We start from the raw sequence: 18,979 nt of genomic DNA, 5'->3' as shown, positions 1-18,979 counted from the left end.
TGTGGTGGGGAGCATGGTTATGGTTAGCCTTGGTGTTAAGCATGATGATCTCTTCAGCTGATGGGAAAACTGACCCACATAAGGTGGATAACTTCTTGTTTGTGGTGCTGAAATTCCCTTATGAGCTGGACCAAATTTAGCTCTGTTATTGAAACTGTGTTTAAGATAGTTTAACATAATAAATCCCCCTGCTGATAAGCTTGAGGCAAACTGAAACTTGGTGCTTTAGCAATATGAACTGACACAATTCTCCAGCTAATAAATGGGCTTGTCTTGCTGAGTATCTGATGAGAATGGTCTTTCTGCGTGCCCCAAGGCTAAACAAATGGGGCAGTTAACAGACTGACAAAAAGAACATTCCACAATGAAAGGCTTTTGTGGCTGACAACTCCCTCCCGGCCCTGATTCCCTCTTTTGGTAATTGTTCAGTCCAGTGCCAGAGAACCTCAGGTGTAACTTCTAAAGCAAAGCTGGATTTTAACAATTGCTGCACCTTATGCTAACTGCATTGAAGGCAGGGAAAAGTTACTAGCTCTCAGTTAGTCTGGAATATTTTAGTAGAAACTGGAATGTTTTGAAATACATCATTTTATTGTTAAATAAATCTCTTTGAGGTTGTCTTATTAATGATCTTTCAGCGGGTTCTCATTCCAAGCTCCAACACTGGTGTAGTAAAGCTAAAGTGTGCCATCGAATTGGTGTCGACTCCTGGCAACCGCAGAGCCCTGTGGTTGTCTTTGGTAGAATACAAGAGGGGTTTACCATTGCCATCTCCTGTGCAGTATGGAATGATGCCTTTCAGCATCTTCCTATGTCACTGCTGCCCAATATAGGTGTTTCCCATAGTCTGGGAAACATACCAGTGGGGATTCGAACCATCAACTTCTGGCTTGCTAGTACGGTAGATAAATGGCTTACTTTCCCCTCTCCTCTTCTGCTTTCCAGCTCTTGCTGTGCTGAAGTGAAATATGTTGTTGTCCTCCTCTTTGAGGTAGAGTGGGTGACCATCTAGGGATCTTGTATTCTATTGGGGGAAGCTGCTATCTTGGGCTAAGTTTTGGTGAAGGTTGTGGTTTGTTTTAGTGGTCCATTTGCTGTTCATAGTGGAAATATCATGCTGTTGAGATCCCAGGTAGTTGCCTACATAACACCTAAAACAACACTTCATTGGCAGTAGGAAGTTTCAACGGTTATAATTTCCTACATGATCGAGCTCTATATAAGAGTAAGTGTGACTCTTTTGCCACAGGTACTCTGATGGTGTAGCAGATATAGCAGCAGCTTGTTTATAAATATGACCAACCAAATATGACTTCATGTCTTTATCCATACAGAGATTGATCTCTGTGTATGAAGTCATATTGTTTGATGTGGCTCTTAGGCTGCAATCCAGAGATTGCACAACTTCTTAAAAACTGCTCTTACATGAGGATCCTGCTGGTCTCGCATGTTAGTAGATTACTATTCAGATCTGCTCCTGCTTAGCTTTACCAGTGTTATAGCATCAGGTGTTCCAGACCATTTACTCGATCCCCTGAGCACATATAATTAAAAGTAATGAGATTTCCTTCTGAATAAACATGTTTAGGATTGGGAGTGTTGGGGTGCACTCCTGGGAGGGTAAAGTGTGCTGTCAAGTTGATTTTGGCTCTTGGTGCCTACAGAGCCCTGTGATTTTTCTTTGGTAGAATATAGGAGAGGTTTACCATTGCTTCCTCCCATGCAGTATGAGATGATGCCTTTCAGCATCTTCCTTTATCGCTGCTGCCCAATATAGGTGTTTCCCATAGTCTGGGAAACATACCAGCAGGAATTCGAACCAGCAACCTCCGGCTTGCTAGTCAAGCCGTTCATCAGCAGCTATAATCCCAATTGGCATACCTATAGTATGAAATCTGTTGGTGTGCTGCTAGATGTAAACGGAGGTGCTTTTTGTAGACCCTAATGCAAGAGGTGGTATAACATCAGTGAAAACTGGTTTCATATGTAGTGTTATTTCTTTGTATGCCATTGTGCTTAAAAGAACTCACGCTGACTACGTGTAAACCCCAAACAGGAATTAACACTGAAGCTGTATTACTGGTATGCATGCAGCTGTTTAAAATGGTAATTTTGAGGCCTTAATATATATTAACACACTTACATCTATTCAGGGGTAGATTAAGCTTTTTGCTGCTCGTAGACGGAAAGGCTTTTGCTGCCCTTTTATCTTCAACGCAAAAGGTTTGCCTGGGTTTTTTTTAAGGTAAAAGGGGAGAAATTGCTCCTCGCCCACTCAACCCTTGCTGCAGCCGTTGCTGTCCACAGAGAGGGGGGGCAAAATTTGAGGTGGGGCAAAATTTGCTGCTCCTCAGATTTTGCCACCATAGGCAAATGCCTACTCTGCTTCTCTGAATCCATCACTACATCTACTTGAAATAACATTTTTCATATAAGCTGGGTGACTGAACACAGCTTTTTCCTCCTTTGTTCAATTATGGGAATGTTCTCACATGGTAGACTCTAATCACCTCTCTAATTCTGGATTAGTTCTCAATGTATGGAGTTGAGATTCTAGTCCATACTGGAAAATATCTTCCTGTAGTCCATGAGCCAGGCCCACACCTTTCAGCCATTGGTACCTTTTCAGGGAATGAATACTCATAGTAATTTTGAGCAATATTTACCCCCAGAGATGGAAAATTGTATTGTTGCATCTGGATAGACAAAACGATCTGTGTGATTGGTAGGAGTCAACACTCGACGGCACTATTGTTGCACTCACAACTTTCTCTATGTGATATTTTCTTTATCCCTAATCTCCCCCACCCCGCATTAGGGTAACATTAGTCACTTTTGCATAGAGGAAAGGGTTAGGATCAGCGGTAGAGTAACAATGAACAAATTGTTGTACTCTTTTCATGGAGTAATCTTTGGAGGACATTTGTGCCAATTTTCACTTCCATTCCTCTGGCTAAATTTTATGGTAGTTCTTGTGCTTTACAGGTTTTTAATTTATTTTTACAAATTTTAAAACATGACTGCATGTATGGCTGCTGCAGGCCCAATGGTTGGAACAAGAAAAGCATGATAACATGCTGAAAGTATTGCTATGCTATTGCCTTTTTTCAGTTTTTAAGGGTATAGATCTAGTCAAATATTACAGTGAGCATTCATCCTGTTGATGACCATCTCAGCTGGCTCATGTACTACTACTTATCCCTTCTGTTTGAGAAATAATTGGGCAACGCTGTGAGGACTCGCTCATGGCACACACAACTTCAAGTAAAAACAGGAGTATTGGCATACCTTAAAGACTAAGGACTACAGTCCATTTAATTGCATGAAAGTTTATGCTACAACAAATTAGGGTCTTTAAGACAAGGCACTTTGTGTTTGCAACAGCTTGGTACGTCTATCCCTCTGGAAGTTTCCCATGCATTCCCTTTGCAGTAGCTGATGTGTGGTAGGGCATCTCTAGGCTTAAAATGTGTTGCTGTAGAGCTATTCACAGCATTAATTTTACTGGTGTCTTTTATTTCCCAGCTATGATTGCAGATACCCGTTTAAATTTGCCTCTGGCAATAAAATGACCTAGTAGAGTTTATGAGGGTGAGGGTGTAATAGGTGTCAGTGTTTTCCAAGGCATGTATATAGTCATCTCCATGAATTTTATTGTTGCCCTTTTGATTATAGACATCTTAAATGCTATTGGTAATAGACGCAGAGCGTTTGTTTTCAGACAAATCTTGTCTCTGCATGGAATATAAATTACAAACATCTACATATTTGCTTTCTAGTGGTTTGCTCTTTTGCAGGGGTGTCAAACTCCAGCCCTCCAGCTGTAATTGGCCTAAAACTCCCATCCACCCCATTCAGTCAGTGTTCCCTCTAAAAGTGATTCCTAGATGTTGTTGGCTACAACTCCCAGAATCCCCAGCTGCAATGGCTTTTACTTGGGGGTTATGGGAGTTGTGGTCAACAACATCAGGGAATCCCTGTTAGAGGGAACACTGGTCACAGTGGCCAGTAAATAGGGATGATGGGAGTTGTAGGCCAACATCTACTTTATTGTATTAGCTAGTAATAGAGCAAGGGTGTCAAACTGCGAAGGGCTGCAATTTGACACCCTTGCAGTATTGCTTGCTAATGCAATAAAGTGGTTTAGATGCACAGTTGGGTTTAAAACTGATAAATCTGCCCATTTCCTATTTCAAGATCCTAGATCAGTCATGGACTTGCTATATGGCCTTGGGCAGGCTGCTATTCCTTGTTCTCCAGCTGTAAAATGGGTGTGTTAGACTGATTCTCTGGGTGTTTGTGAGGATGAAGAGTTACAAAGCACTTTGTTATGCAGTTTTCCTGTATCTGGTTAAAAAGCTTCTTAAAGCAAACTACTCAAACTGTTACTAAAACTTGAAAAGTTTTAATGAACATGTCCTAACTATCCTTGCCCTCAAGCTCTTAGATATGCTTGCAATAATGGGAATGAACAGGTTGATTGTGGCTTGAATGAAACTTTAGTGCTTTGAGATAATCCAAGATGGAGTTGATCTTGTTTTGAATATATTAGCCATATAGTATACAGGTGACAAAATGGTGGTAGCATATATGTGAGCCCTTCACAAAAATGCTGGTCACTGCCACAGCTGTTCACAGATTCAGTTGACATAATGCCATGTATTTTCCTGTGTGTGTTGGGGACAGGGCGTGTTAGTGAAAAGAGAATATGACAGAATAATCCCCGTAGTGTCCCCCTGTATTGGCTGATTAAGAATTGTTTAGCAGTGATGTAAACCATCTTGGTTTCAGCTGCAGGTGTGTGTGATAGGGTGTCCTTGGTTATGGAAACTGCCCTCCTGATAAGTCTCGCAATCTTTATTTAGCAACAAGAATAACCCTTTGTAAACCTGATGTATCTTTCTCCATACTCTTTATAGATGGAGTAAGGATCACTGATTTTTGTCAGGCCTGTGGCTTTTAAGAAAGTCTATGAAAATGATTCAGCATTTAAAAATGATTCCGCTCTTAATTTTGCTTTAGATGCCCTATTTGATCCTGGGCCTTCAACCTAATTGCCTTCTGTGACTTCTGAACTGCTTGCTATGCCATCTACATGTCTGTGTTTCACTACTCACATACTTGTGTTATGCTATGTAATTTCCTTTCAGTGCAGGTTAAGTAGAGAATTTTAACGTGTTTTGATAGGCTCCTTAGACACAACCTGTAAAAAGCACCTTTGTGGGTAAGTTATGAAAGAGTACTGACAAGTACTCTCGAAACTTGTTTCAGCTGTGTTTCAGATTCTCAAACTTTGCATCTGTTTTGGAACCTCAAAATCCAGTTTTAAACTCTGATAGAATTGTAATCTTTTAAATATTGTGTGTTCCATTTAATATAGATTGATCGTTGCTCCATTTGTGGCTATCTCAGCAGTTTTAGCTAAACTGGTAGCCTTAGATATCTGGATGGTTCTTCTGCTCTTAAACAGAAAGTGTGATCCAGTAAAACTGGTTTATGCGTAGCAGGGATTTCCTGTTGTCTAGAAATGGGAGGAGGGAGCCCTGTGAGACTGGGCTAAAAGATGTACAATCTTCCAAGTCCCACTGAGTTTAGTTGGATTTTCTCTCCTGATAAGTGTGTTTAGAATTGCAACCTTCCTGGCCCATAGCTGTGAATGGAAGCTCTGTACATGCCAACTGTTCCCACTTGATAAACAGGCATATATGTTTGCATGGTTCTGCTGGGCAACACAACAGTAAAACTAAAGCTGAAATAAATTTTGGAGAAAATACTCAAATTTGCAGATAGAAATCGCTTCTCAAAAGCTGCACTCTGCATGTATTTTGAAGTGTGGCATGTTCTCAAGTTCTAGTTACTATAACCTGCTTTAATTGGCAGCCTACCAGTAGATGTTAATTTCCCTGGAGTTTGTCCAAAGTCGTTTTGAACTTTGTAGTTAAGAGGCAGCAAAGATTAGCTGGAATATATGGGTGCGGGCAGGTGGCTGCTACGGAATATGGCGATATGTTTAGACGTTGCAGAGGGGCTCTCCAGTGGCCAGTGGAATAAGCACTGGAAAGTCTGCTTTAACTAGCTTGCACAATTTGGGTGTGTATCTGGGAAAGTAATGGGAGAGGCGGAGAAAACAGAGGATGAAGTGGAGCATGCTGTATACTCTACTGCATAAACCACTTGCCAGCTGGTATGTCTTGAACACTGTCCCTTTAGAAGTGGAAATGAGCTAGCACACTTATTAGGAAAAGCTCTATTTGGCTATGATCAGTTGAGGAGTAGTCTTGTTATGGGTGCAAAATTGTAGGTATGTGCACGAAACGGATTTTGCATTTTGTTTTGAGCTTAAAAGAAAACATAGAAGAGAAATGGCTGGAAAACTGTTCAAATTCTAAGCGCTTGTAGGCCACATTATGTGCAGATGTATATTTATTTCCCCAACTTGGTTTGTGGTTTGAAAAGTATCCTCTGAGGTTCCCATTGGGAGCAGAAGATTGCAAACGAGGAGAAGTGGCTGTTTTATTTTTCCTGCCATTTGTCCTCTCAGTACCTTTCCCCCAAAGAAAAACAGCTTTGGGTATGGACAATTTTGACTGCACAGATTGTGAGAAGGGAAAGGGTTAAGCAGGCCCCCACCAAATGCTCCCAAGGGCAGCCTTAGAGACTGATTTTCAGTTTTACCTGCAGTTCTGTGTAATATGTAGCTTGGCCCTGAGAGACAAGGATGTCTGCTTTGTATGTTCAGTTTGTGATGGAGAAAATCCTTCCTTGCAACGCAGATTGATGCCTTATTGCTAAAGCTCTGGGCCCAAAACAGATAGTGTCTTTGTTATCTAATGGATGCCTTTTAAAAATGCTTTCTAAAGCAATGCCTCTGAACTCTTCTGAGGAAGGGGTATTTTTTGAAATACTTCACATTTTAACACACAATTTATCACCCTTGGGCACAAACCCCCAAATGCTCCATAATTTCTTTCTCACTTGTCATGTGGCTCACAGTTGCCAGCAGGAGAAGCCAGGGCTGTTCAGTATTTTTCAAAATTAAAACTTGAGAAGTATTATGGCTAAATACGGCTAAACCTGTGAATTTAATCACCATGCCTGATGTTCTAGATCCCTTTAATCAAAGTAATCTTCAAACATATGCATTGCTACACTCGATATGCTAAGAGGCCTTAGAGAAGAATACTTGACCATACTTGTTCTGTGATGTAGTACTTGTCTGTCCATTTGAGTCAGCAATGTGAAATAATGGCCACTTCAGTTCTTCTGTGTTGAGTATGCATTTGGCATTTGTATAGTACTTTGAGTGCTCAAAGCACAAATACAATTGCCCTAGAAATATTCTTGTAATCTTGCATTACAGCCACCTAATGGCACAGTGGGGAAGTAACTTGCCTAGGGAGCAAGAGGTTGCTGGTTCGAATCCCCACTGATATGTTTCCCAGATTGTGGGAAACATCTATATTGGGCAGCAGTGATATAGGAAGACGCTGAAAGGCATCATCTCATACTGCACGGGAGATGGCAGTGGTAAACCCCTCCTGTATTCTACCAAAGACAACCACAGGGCTCTGTGGTCACCAGGGGTTGACACAGACTTGACGGCACAACTTTACCTTTATCTTTTATCTTGCTTTACAGAGAAAAAACTGAGATGGGTGAAAAGCACTCAAAACAACTAAGTTACAATACACAAAAGCCTAACTAGTTTGGTATGTCAGCCTAATATATGCAGTATTTCAGAGGGGAAACTGTGCTAGTATGCAGCAGCAGCAGCAGTAGTAGTAGTAGTAGTAGTAGTAGTTCTATTTCTATACCGCCCCTCAAAAAATGGCTCAGGGCAGTTTACCCAGAGAAATAACAAATAAATAAGATGGCTCCCTCTCCCCAAAAGGCTCACAATCTAAAAGAAACATAAGATAGACACCAGCAACAGTCACTGGTGGTACTGTGCTGGGGGTGGATAGGGCCAGTTACTCTCCCCCTGCTAAATAAAGAGAATTACTACGTTAAGACGCCTCTTTGCCAAGTTAGCAGGGGTGGCCTCTTTGCCAAGTTAGTTGCTAAGGTTTTGTGGGGCAAACCCACTCAGATGCATGTTACCCCACTACCACATTTTGATGTGTATTTTTGTTTTCACTGATTTTTATTTGTGTGTGTGTGTGTGTGTGTGTGCATAATCTCGTGTGGAAAAGTAGCATACAAATGATGGATATAAAAGGAACCACTGACCTGTGATGACACTTCTTGAATGTTAATGTGTAATTCAAAAGTGTTAAGAGATTAAGTGTGTTTGAAATGTGTATGATTGGATGTTTTTCCTTTCTTCATACTATCTAAAAGCAAGTAGTGTGGATCTGGATTAGCATGAACTTCTGGTTAAACTTTTGGAATACTTTGAAAGCCAGGAAGCATTTCTCCCTTTGTTCTACAATCACAAGGCTGATTTGTATGAAATAAAGGGTGTACAAAGGGATATGGACACAAAGGCAGTAGTTTTCAGTATACACCTGAAGACACAGCCCTATAATACATTTTTAAAAAGATAATTAAATGTAATTCTAGCTCAAATGAACAGATCACTTTGAGCAAATATTTTAGCCTATTCACTAACTTCCATAGTGAAGTTAGATATAATCATGGAACAGCCACAAAGAATAAACCTCAACCTGCCTTTGTTGGCCCTGGTCCAATCAAGAAAGTGATGTTCTTCATGATTGATGTGGTGGTTATGTTGATGGTTGTCAAGGGGAATGAAGGAAGGTTTCTCTAAAGCCTGTGGGACTCTAGAGCTTTATTGGCCAAAACTAGTTCTTGAATTGTGCTTTGTGAGCTTGAGCAAGTATGTTCAGAATCTTTCCAAAATTGCTGGAAATTTTTTTATATTTGCAAGATTTTTAGGCTGCAACTCATGAACTATCATGGCAGTTCACAAATATCTACTACAACACCATCTAACTCACAGCTGAAAATTTCACAGCTGAAGACAAATAAGTCGATGTGGGCATTGCACAGCTGAAAAATGAGGTGAGATGTCTGGAATCTGGGTATGTCTTCCAAGCCAGATTAAATCAAAAGGGAAACTGGGTATCGGTCACCTGCCTGAGCACTGAGCTTTGTAGTAGTCTCATATTTGAGAGTAATCTTCTTTCACAAAATTGATCTGAGATCCTCTTTTGTGTTGGCTTAGTGGCCTTTTGAAAACAGCCTTGCATCTGTTTGTGAGCCATGTTGTTGCAATTAGGTCTGGTTCCATTAAACAGCATGCTTCTTCCTACTCTTCGTTACTTCCCCACCCTGCTTGCAAGGGTTTCCATGGCAGATAGTTGGATACCTTTTCCTTTGCACCTGTTCCTGTTAATGCTGTTCTCTGAAGGTTCATCTCCCCATCAGACTAATGCACCAAGTAGCTTGCATCTTGTCCTTTTGAGTGGAGAAATGGATAGGAAGGGAGCAACCTGGCGTGCAAATAAGTGGTTTCCCTTGGTATCTTTAGGACTTGGAGATTAGTCAAAGTGGATTGTGGAGGATGAATGACTTGTTTAGAGGTAAATGGGTTTGAATACAGTTTGCTGAAGTGGAAAGCACCTACAATTCCCAGCTGGAATTGAGGGCAGCTGGAAAGCACTTGTGAAAATGAGATGACTTTTCTGCCAGGATACTTCTAGATGGCTGCCCTTTTTTCTGGCAAGCGCACAGAATCGTTGTGCTGGACACGTGGATGCTAAATGGGGTTTGCTGCTAAGCAAACCAAAAGACCCTGTCCATGTTGCTGCTAAGCAGACCAAAAGGCTCAGCATGGGCAGCACAGTGCCACAACACACACCATTATACCAGGACTCTTTCCAGATTAGACTCTGCAATGGGGTCACGGCGTATCTCCGAAGTGTGCTTCCACACTTCCTGTGTTGTGACACTGCAGTCCCTATGCTGACAGCAGGGTGCAGTTCACATTTCCAATGCTTTGTTTTGAATTTAATTGCTGCAACTTATTGATAGAACATTATATGTCTGGCATAAAAGGTTGCTGGTTTTGTGGGTTGTTAGGTTTCGTGAGACTGCTCCCCCTGCTGGGCACTTTGCTATTTACGTTTTGAATGCGATTTGCCTGAACCGAAGCATTTTGCTGCTGTTGAGTGGCTAATCTGGAAAGCGCCCTGATCTCCTATAAGAAGTGCTGCTTCACTTGAGGCAGTTGTGTTGATTCATTGGCTGCTGGAGAAGCTGGCTCTTAGAAGCAGCTTTGAAAATGGTTTGTATTGTTTGCATATGATGGATTTAGGACATCTCAGTGCATGAGTTCTTGGAAATATTATTATTATTATTACTACATTTACATAAATATGTAAGTGATTATGCCATCCACTGAACTGTGATCACATTGGTGTTTGGCACTTCGGTACTTACTGCAAGCAACTGCATAAAGAGTCAAGTTCTGGATTGTAGCCCAAGGAAGGAAGTAGATTTTGTCCTGCTGGTTCATTTGGTATATGAACAGTCTTTCTGTGTTGCTTGGGATGGGAGGATGGAAGATATGGTCAGTTCACTGTATTTATAAACAAATTCACTCTGATGACTTCTTGAGGAGATCTCAGTGTAGGGAAAAATCGATGTATATCATCAAATATAAAGAACATGCAGATACTGATGCTTGGTTTTTTTACGTTTATATTCTGCTCTTCCTCCAAAGAGTCCAGAGTTGTGTGTTTGGTGGTTTATCCCCACAACAACCCTGTGAGGTAGGTTAGACTGAAAAATAAGTGACTGTTCCAGAGTCACCCATTCATAGGTGAATGGGGATTTGGACTCCTAGTCCAGTAGACTGTTCCATCACCCTGGCATCTGCTGTGTTGTAGTACATTCTCTATAGTTGATGTACAAGTATTTACTTGGCATTTTCTTTAACACGGTTGATTCAAAACACGAAGTTAGGTTTTTTAAAAATAAACAAATTGTGTGTGGGGTGACCCTGAAATTGTCAGTCTTGCTGTTGTCTGTCTCTTGAACAGTCTAGAAAAGTGTTTGTCAACCACTGGTCCGTGGACCGGTGCCGGTCTGCGAAGCGTTTGGTACCGGTCTGTGAGTCATCACTAATAAAAAAAATACCACCCAAAAGAAAAAGAGAAACAAATTTGGGCCTGTGGGGGACATCAGGAGCTCTCCAGAACTTGTTTCCAGGCAGTCCTTGCTGCTGGATAATGTTCATTTCACTTCCTCGAAATGAACATTATCCAGCAGCGAGGGTTGCCTAGAAATGAGTTCTGGAGAGCTGCATGAAATTGTTTTTTGGGGGGGTGCATGGGGGTGGGGGTGAGGGGGGCAACCCCCTTACTAACCGCTGGTCTAGGAAACTCTGCATGAATAATGTACCGGTCCTTGACTCCAGAAACATGGAGAAACACTAAGGGGAACTGTAGTTGCTATAGGACAAAAACTGAGCTAGCTGATATTGTTTTGTGCAGACCTAAAAAAACACACCAGAGGATTTTGCTCAAAAGGTCGATCCTAGTTGTAAAATGTGCTGATCTTGCCAGTCCCTTTTTAATTTGGCTGCCCCTTCACTCTTGTGTAGTGATGGTTTTTGCTGGCAGATCTAATGAAACCCCTGCAGGAATAGCTTGATTTATGACATGTGGGTGATGACCTCATTACTGCTTGGAATGCAGATAGAATGAGCACACTTGTTTACATAAGCACAAAGTAATAGAAACATCCCAGACTGAAGTACAAGAATTTCATATCTGGGTATGTGTGAAAGAGATTTTAAGTAGCCTGCCCAGTGTAGTGACCTTTCTTGTGTCCCACAAAACACACACACAGCTTGCTTGCTTGCTTCTGATTAGACTTGCACTAATGTGCTCTCATCTACAAATTCATGAGGTAGATATTCATTGTTTAAACTACATTTAATACTATTCCTAATGTGATGTGGAAATTTATTTGCATCTCTGCTGCTTGACTAGTTTGTACTAAATTGCCCAATACTGAAAATAGTCTGAGGAAATCATTGTTAGGTTTACAGGGGTTCAGATTTTACATGGTATTCTGACTTTCCTTGGGAGACCATGTTTTCTTGCATTATGGCTGTAACATGGGAGGCTGTTTAAAAGGTTTCAGCGCAGAGAGGTAGGACACATGCTTTTAATGCAGGGTCTCTAATCTCTAGCATCTGCTGTTGCAGGATCTGACTCAGACCATGGGGAGTTACTGTCACTTGGGTTAATACTGGGCTTGTGGGACTGACAATCCAGGTCTGTATGAGACAATTCTGCATGTTCAGCACTTAGAACTCCACTCTTTCAGAGTTCTGATGCAGCTGTGCTGTGTACTCCAACCCAGAGAACAAGCATGTGGGTGAAAGAACGACGGGGGATTGGCTGCCAGGCACTGGACACAATTCCCATCTCTGAGAGGATCTGCCCAGGCACGGCTGTTCAAGTGAACTGCTACTGCCTAACAATTATTTCTTTCCCTTGACCTTTTGTACCAGTTGCAGAATATATTTAATTGTAGGGTTTTTTAAATCCTGTAGATAGGGCCCCAACTTCTCTGGTTTTCTTTCTGATATTGCAAACTATAGCTGATCCATAACAGTTAAGCAAACATTGGTACAGTTACTGTCAAAAATATGACTGGCGAAATAAGTTATGTGAGTTCCAGCATCCGTAAGCATAAAAGTTTTTGTCAGTGGTAGGCCAGGACCTTTCTCAGCTATGTACAGAGCTGCATAGGTTGAAGACTGTCTTTTGGCCTATTGGATCTTCAGGTTCTCTCTGCCATGTTCCCCCTCCCCTCCCCAGTTTACACATCTCTTCTTAAAATGTGTCCCTGCACCTCAGAGCTTTGTTTTACTAAATTGTACATCCTTCTAGGTCCTTGTGCTTTCTTAGTTTGCTCTGTGAGTGAAGCCAGTTGAACATTAGGTGCTGTATTCTACTGCCCTAAATGCTATTGTTAGTGCAGTAGCTCAGGGCTATTTATTTCTGTATTTAGAGTCTTATTGGCTTTTGCATAGCTATTGAGCAGCCAGGTATGTGAAGAGGTGTAAAGAACTGCGTAGGCCTTAAGCTTGGAGCACCTCCCATGTTGCTTATTCTTTCTCCTTTGCAACTTGCCTTACAAAGAGGTCTGCACTTCACATTTAAAAACACACACCACAGATTAACAATTAACCAGTCTGCATACCAGACATTGCCACCTTTTGCTGCACCCTCCAAGGACCGTTGAACGTTTCCCCAGTTTAGTAACCATATGCAAAGGGCAACAACTCCACACATTATGCAGTGTTGTGGGAAGCACAAGTATCATGTTTGGAACTGACCAAAGTTGCACAAAGAGCCAGTGTGGTGTAGTGGTTAGAGTGCTGGACTAGGACCCGGGAGACTCAAGTTCAAATCCCCATTCAGCCATGATACTTGCTGGGTGACTCTGGGTCAGTCATTTCTCTCTCAGCCTAACCTACTTCACAGGGTTGTTGTGAGGAGAAACATAAGTATGTAGTACACCGCTCTGGGCTCCTTGGAGGAAGGACGGGATATAAAATGTAAAAATAAAAAACACATATACTGTGTGCTGGTCCAGAATATGCCACAGCATCCCTCTTCCTGAAAGCCTTGTTTTTCATTTGCTTTGTTTTTAAACACTTGCATGCAGTGACAGAAGTTCCACTGAAGTACAGTGCCTGTATCTGAGCAGGATGTTGGCCAAAACTGATAAACCCTCATAATTTCAGATGCATCTTGCCCCCTCTGGAAGCCTAGGGACCTGGGAGACCGTTAGGCATGGACCTAGGGCCCGGGTCAGAGGGCCCCATGATTTCCCCCAGGGAAAATAGGGCTCTTCTTTTATATTTCCAGAATGGCTGGACCTAGAGTTCTGAAATTGGGCTCCAATGTTGGACAGCTTAGCAGGACTCTGTGTATTGATTTTGAAGTGTATGAGTCAATGTGTTGATTTTTAAATGATTTTCTTGTGGGGGTTTTTAAACTTCAGCAATGTCCTATATATTTTTTTCTGCTTGTTTCACTGCAGATAATTTCCAACACTTCTGGAAATAGAAGCCCCTCGCCCGACTATCATTTCAGCCCCATGTGAAGGAATCTGCCATTTTGCCTTCATTAAAAAAGTGCAACATCCCTCCCCCATCACACACATACTTTGCCCAGCCCTTTACATTTCCATAATTCAATGGCTTAGAGTTTTGAAATTGGGCACACATGTAACCCAGGATGGCAGGACTCTGTATTTTTGTTTAAATGAAATCTGCCAATCTTGTGATTTTTTTCCCCCCCTCCTGCAGGAAAGCTGCCAGAAAATTCTCAGTAGTTCACACCTAGTGAAAGTGGAACTAACATACATCTGAATAAACAATCAACACTTAAAAAAAAACTATAGTCAAGTTGGTTTGTGATTCAAAAGATCTGCATGAGAACTTGTGAAGCATGTATTGTGTTTCCCCCCACCCCACTTGCAAATGCACTATGTGTCCAAGTTTGGAGCAACGCACATGTGTTGTGTCCCAGTTAGTTTGTAAATGGTCAAGAAACTGTGTGAATCCATTGGGGCTTCTGTAGTCTGGTGTTGTGTGTTTTGTTTTGTTTTTTGGCAAATGCACTCTGGCCCAGACCTGTGGGTTTGTGGTGAAATATATGTATACAGAGAGGATGCTTATTTTGCGGGGTGGGTGGGCATAAGCTTAATAGGTCCAGGGTCCAAAATGACCAAGGTGCACCCCTGTAGGGACCAGCAGAGGACAAGATTTCCTGAAGTTGGGAGACAGAACTGCTGCCTTCTGAACAGTGTATAGCCTCTAGTTTAGGAGGGCTTACATCCCACCGATCTTGGCCTGATGTACGTGTCCTTTCTCCATCTTTCTATAGCCACTCCGTTCTAGCCAAACTATTCTGTGAAACGTAGCAGGATGTGAATATGCAAAATAAAAGCTTGCAATTTAGTTTAAAATAGTTTCTTCTGGTGGTTGCATGCAGTGTGTTCTCTATTTTTTTTCATCTGTGTGGAATTAGTTTTGTTCTGGGTGGCAGGTCAAAGCAGTGTGTTCACACATGCATTCAGAGTGGGGCCTTCCTGATTCAACCTGAGCTAAAATTCTCTAAAATTAACTGAATGTGCTCACATGTCAAAAACTGTGTGAGTACACACACATGTGCATGCCTTGGAGGGAACACTGGTTGCATGCTCAAGATCATGACCTTTTAAACCATGCTGTTGGGTGGTCAAAGGAGTGTCCAAAGCTGAGTGGTATTTTCTCCACCCTTTTCAGTGGATGCTTATGGTCATGCATTTCTAATTATGGTTGATGCAGTAGCTTCAAGGTAATTTAACGTAGAATGCATGAGTGTACCATGATGCACAAGGCACTAGGGTGAAGGTATTGATTTCCTTCTACTCACGATAAAATTGATCGTCTTTATCCAGTATTCATGGGAATAGTTTAACCCCTCATTCTCCTTCCCCCACACTAAATACGAGACTCATTTGAAAGTGGATACCAGTTGGTGTCCACATGGGAAAGCTGAAGAGTCTTTGGAACTGCTTTCTTTTTAAATGCTTATTTGCTGTTGCTATCTCCAACTCTTCAGTGACTTAGGAACATAGGAAGCTACCTTATACTGAGTCAGACCAGTGGTCCATCTAGCTCAGTATTGTCTACACAGACAGGCAGCGTCTTCTCCATGGCTGCAGGCAGGAGTCTCTCTCAGCCCTATCTTGGAGATGCCGCCAGGGAGGGAACTTTGAACCTTCTGCTCTTCCCAGAGCGGCTCCATCCCCTGAGGGGAATATCTTACCGTGCTCACACATCAAGTCTCCCATTCAGATGCAACCAGGGTAGACCCTGCTTAGCTAAGGGGACAAGTCGTGATTGCTACCACAAGACTAGCTCTCCTTCCTAAATAGTGACTTGTAGCACTATTTCTTCCATTCCTGATTGAGAAAAGAACTGCAAGGATAAGATGTAAACATCTTAATTGTTATGTATCTGAAATGTTCTCGGGTATGTTGCATATCTATGATATTAAAAACCTCCTTACAAACATTCTTGTTCTTTGTTAGGTTTTGGTGCCAAGTGATTAAAAGAGGAAAATGCGAAGGTTTTTGAGGTCTGGACATGACCCAATAAGAGAGCGCCTCAAACGTGACCTTTTCCAGTTTAACAAGGTATGCTGTGGGCCTTGAGTGTGTCTTTAATGGGAAACAAGTATGAAACCTTTAAAGAACAGTCTTGCCAGGCAGGCTGAAGGGTGGGAGACATGGGATTGCTTGACCTGACAATGCGGGGCAGGTGGCTGGGGTGCCCTCGGCAGAGGTGATTTTTCCGAGGCATGGGGAGGGCATCCTAACTTGACGGGTTGTCAGTCCCTTCATGCTTCAAGACAGGGCCAATCAGAAAACTTCTCTGATTTCACTATGCCATGCCAGCCTCCATTATCCCAGTTCCGGTCCTGTCTTGCTTCTGGACGGTCCATTTTCTGTCAGTCTCCTCAGATAGACTATTTCTTCCTTCTTCCTTCTTGCTCTTCCCCTTTTTTCTCTGTGTGCAAGGGAAGGGAGTCGTTCTTATCTTCTTCTTGCCTTTCTTTAACCCCCCCCCCAAAACCATTCCTTTCTCTTCTCCTATGGATCCCTCACACTGCGGGGATATGTTGCAAGGAGCTCTTTTGGAGGGCCCCTTATCAGAGCCCCCGGCTATTTCTGCTCCTCCGACGTGCTCGGTTGCAGCCGCGGGTCTGGAGGCTCTTGCTGAAGGCACGGCTGCAAAAAGCTCTGAGACGGCTTCGCGCCTAGAGCTGGCTCCCTTTGGGTTAGCACAGACTATGAAAAACTAAACAAATATTTGTTTTTCCTGGAGCTAGATTTACTCCACTTGTAACACAATGTGCTTTTTATGTATGTGTGTTTGTGTCAAGCTAACAGACTGTTTCCTGAGTTTCATATGGGCATTCAGATCTCATAACCTTTATTTATTTTTACAGGCAGTACACCTTTGTCTCTTTGACCATGTTTTTCTCTTTGAGGAGATAAATGGGAGCTATTTTGGCTTAATTAATAGTGTTCCTATTAAACATATGAGGGGCGGTAGACAGCCCATAGACCTTGCAGGTACCTCTCTGCACTTGGATGTGGGCATGAAGACTGTTAGCTGTATTGTGAATTCTTGAAGCAAAAAACTGCTGTGAAAAGGTTGTATGTTGTGTGGAGTGGAAGTATGTACTTGTACTTCTGGTGGTATACATGCTATGAGCCAGTGCTTATGTGCTAGACCACAAAAACTGTATATGGACCTGTAAACTGAAGCTTGGCTTCTTAATATCTTAAGGAGGACATTGTAGAACTGGAAAAGTTGCAGAAAGGGCAACCAAGATGATTAGGGGCCTGGAGTACCTTCCTTATGGGGCAAGGCTACAGCATATGGAGCTTTTTGGTTTGGAGAAGATGTGACCACAGAGAGACATGATAGAGGTGTATAAAATTATGCATGGAGTAGAGAGAGTGGACAGAGATATTTCTCCCTTTCCCACAACACTAGAGCCAGGGGTCATCCCATGAAACTGATGGCCTGCAAATTTAGGAGCAACAAAAGGAAGTACTTTTTCACACAGCACACAATTAATCTATGGTATTCTATGCCATAGGATGTGTTGTTGGCCACTAGCTTGGATTGCTTTATAAGGGGCTTAAACAAATTAATGGGGGACAGGTCTACCAATGCTGCTAGTCTGAGGGCTATAGGCCACCTCCAGCCTCAGAGGCAAGATACCTCTAAATACCAGTTGCAGGAGAGAGGGCATGACCTCACCTCTTGCCTGTCAGCTTCTCAGAGGCATCTTGTGGGCCACTGTGTGAAACAGGATACTGTTCCACATCAGTAACACTGATAGGCCTTGGGCCTGATCCAGCAGGGCTGTTCTTATTTTCTTAATGAGAGCCGCCTCTTTCATTTCCCACATCACAAATAAGTGGTTACTTGGAAGTAATAAAACTTGCCTAAAACTTGTGTGGTGTACACCATGTGATATGTTGTCAGCAAATGACACTTGTTATATCTTGGCATTCATGAGAAGGCTGCAATTCTAAATTCAAGCTCCATTTCACTTAGTCGGACTTGCTTCAAAGTAGCCCACATAGGGTTGCACTAGAAAGGAAGTAAATACAATATGTGGATATATTGATGATGTGTGGAACCAAGTTAGAATATAGGCCTCAGTTTCCATGTTCAGTAGTGATAACCACAGTGTGATCTTTGAGTCTGTTTTCAGGCTATAATTGTTCTGAGACATGAGGGAGGGTGTGTATCTTGAAGTGTTAGTGACTACTCTGGTGGCTTGGTTGCTGTGTTGGATTACTTTCCTTCCACAGATTCTGTGTTGCCACTTAAAGCCTTTGTGTAGAGAGGAGCAAAAATGCACCAAGCCTTTCTGAGAATGAAGCTTTCTTTGTGACCTTTAAGACTTGGGAAATTACAACTTGAGGCACTTCTGCGTGGAAGTCTGTCTCTTTATACATGATACTGTAGTGATAGGCTTGAGGAAGGACCTGGCCTCATTTAGAGTAACTGCTTGGAGGGTGGGCTTCCCCAAATAAGGAAGAAAGCCTGGAGAATCAAAATCCCTGTAGCCAAATCCAGAGTGAGGGGCAGGGTATACTGGACAATAGTCTGTAGAGGAGTAGGAGAGGTGTGTTAGAGTTCAGTTCTTCCCTGGAGGCCTCTGAATGAGGTCTGATTAGCAACTGCTGTAGGGAAAGGGGAGACTAATAGCTTTGGGCTGGGAATCAACTGGAAATACAGGTGGAACTCGGAAAATTAGAATATTGTGCAAAAGTCCATTAATTTGAGTAATGCAAATTAAAAGGTGAAACTGATATATGAGACAGACGCATTACATGCAAAGCGAGATAAGTCAAGCCTTAATTTGTTATAATTGTGATGATCATGGCGTACAGCTCATGAAAACCCCAAATCCAC

General features: G+C 42.2%; 1 protein-coding gene across 9 annotated transcripts in view; it reads left to right on the top strand.

Moving 5' to 3' along the window:
• LLGL2 (LLGL scribble cell polarity complex component 2) overlaps nt 1-18,979 on the top strand; it is a 99,917-nt gene that overhangs the window by 1,525 nt on the left and 79,413 nt on the right. For 8 of the 9 annotated variants that reach the window (XM_053293002.1, XM_053293003.1, XM_053292996.1 and 5 more), the window contains exon 2: nt 16,069-16,173. In XM_053293002.1, coding sequence (XP_053148977.1) covers nt 16,099-16,173 — 75 coding nt within the window. In that variant the 5' untranslated portion in view covers nt 16,069-16,098. Of the gene's footprint in view, nt 1-14,754; nt 14,848-16,068; nt 16,174-18,979 lie in introns of those variants that run through there. The other variant, XM_053293000.1, reaches the window with a different exon arrangement.

Source organism: Hemicordylus capensis, chromosome 2 (genome assembly GCF_027244095.1).
Source record: "Hemicordylus capensis ecotype Gifberg chromosome 2, rHemCap1.1.pri, whole genome shotgun sequence".
Lineage (NCBI taxonomy): Eukaryota > Metazoa > Chordata > Lepidosauria > Squamata > Cordylidae > Hemicordylus > Hemicordylus capensis.
Note: the sequence above shows the minus strand (reverse complement) of the source record. Positions and strands in the feature narration are given on the sequence as shown.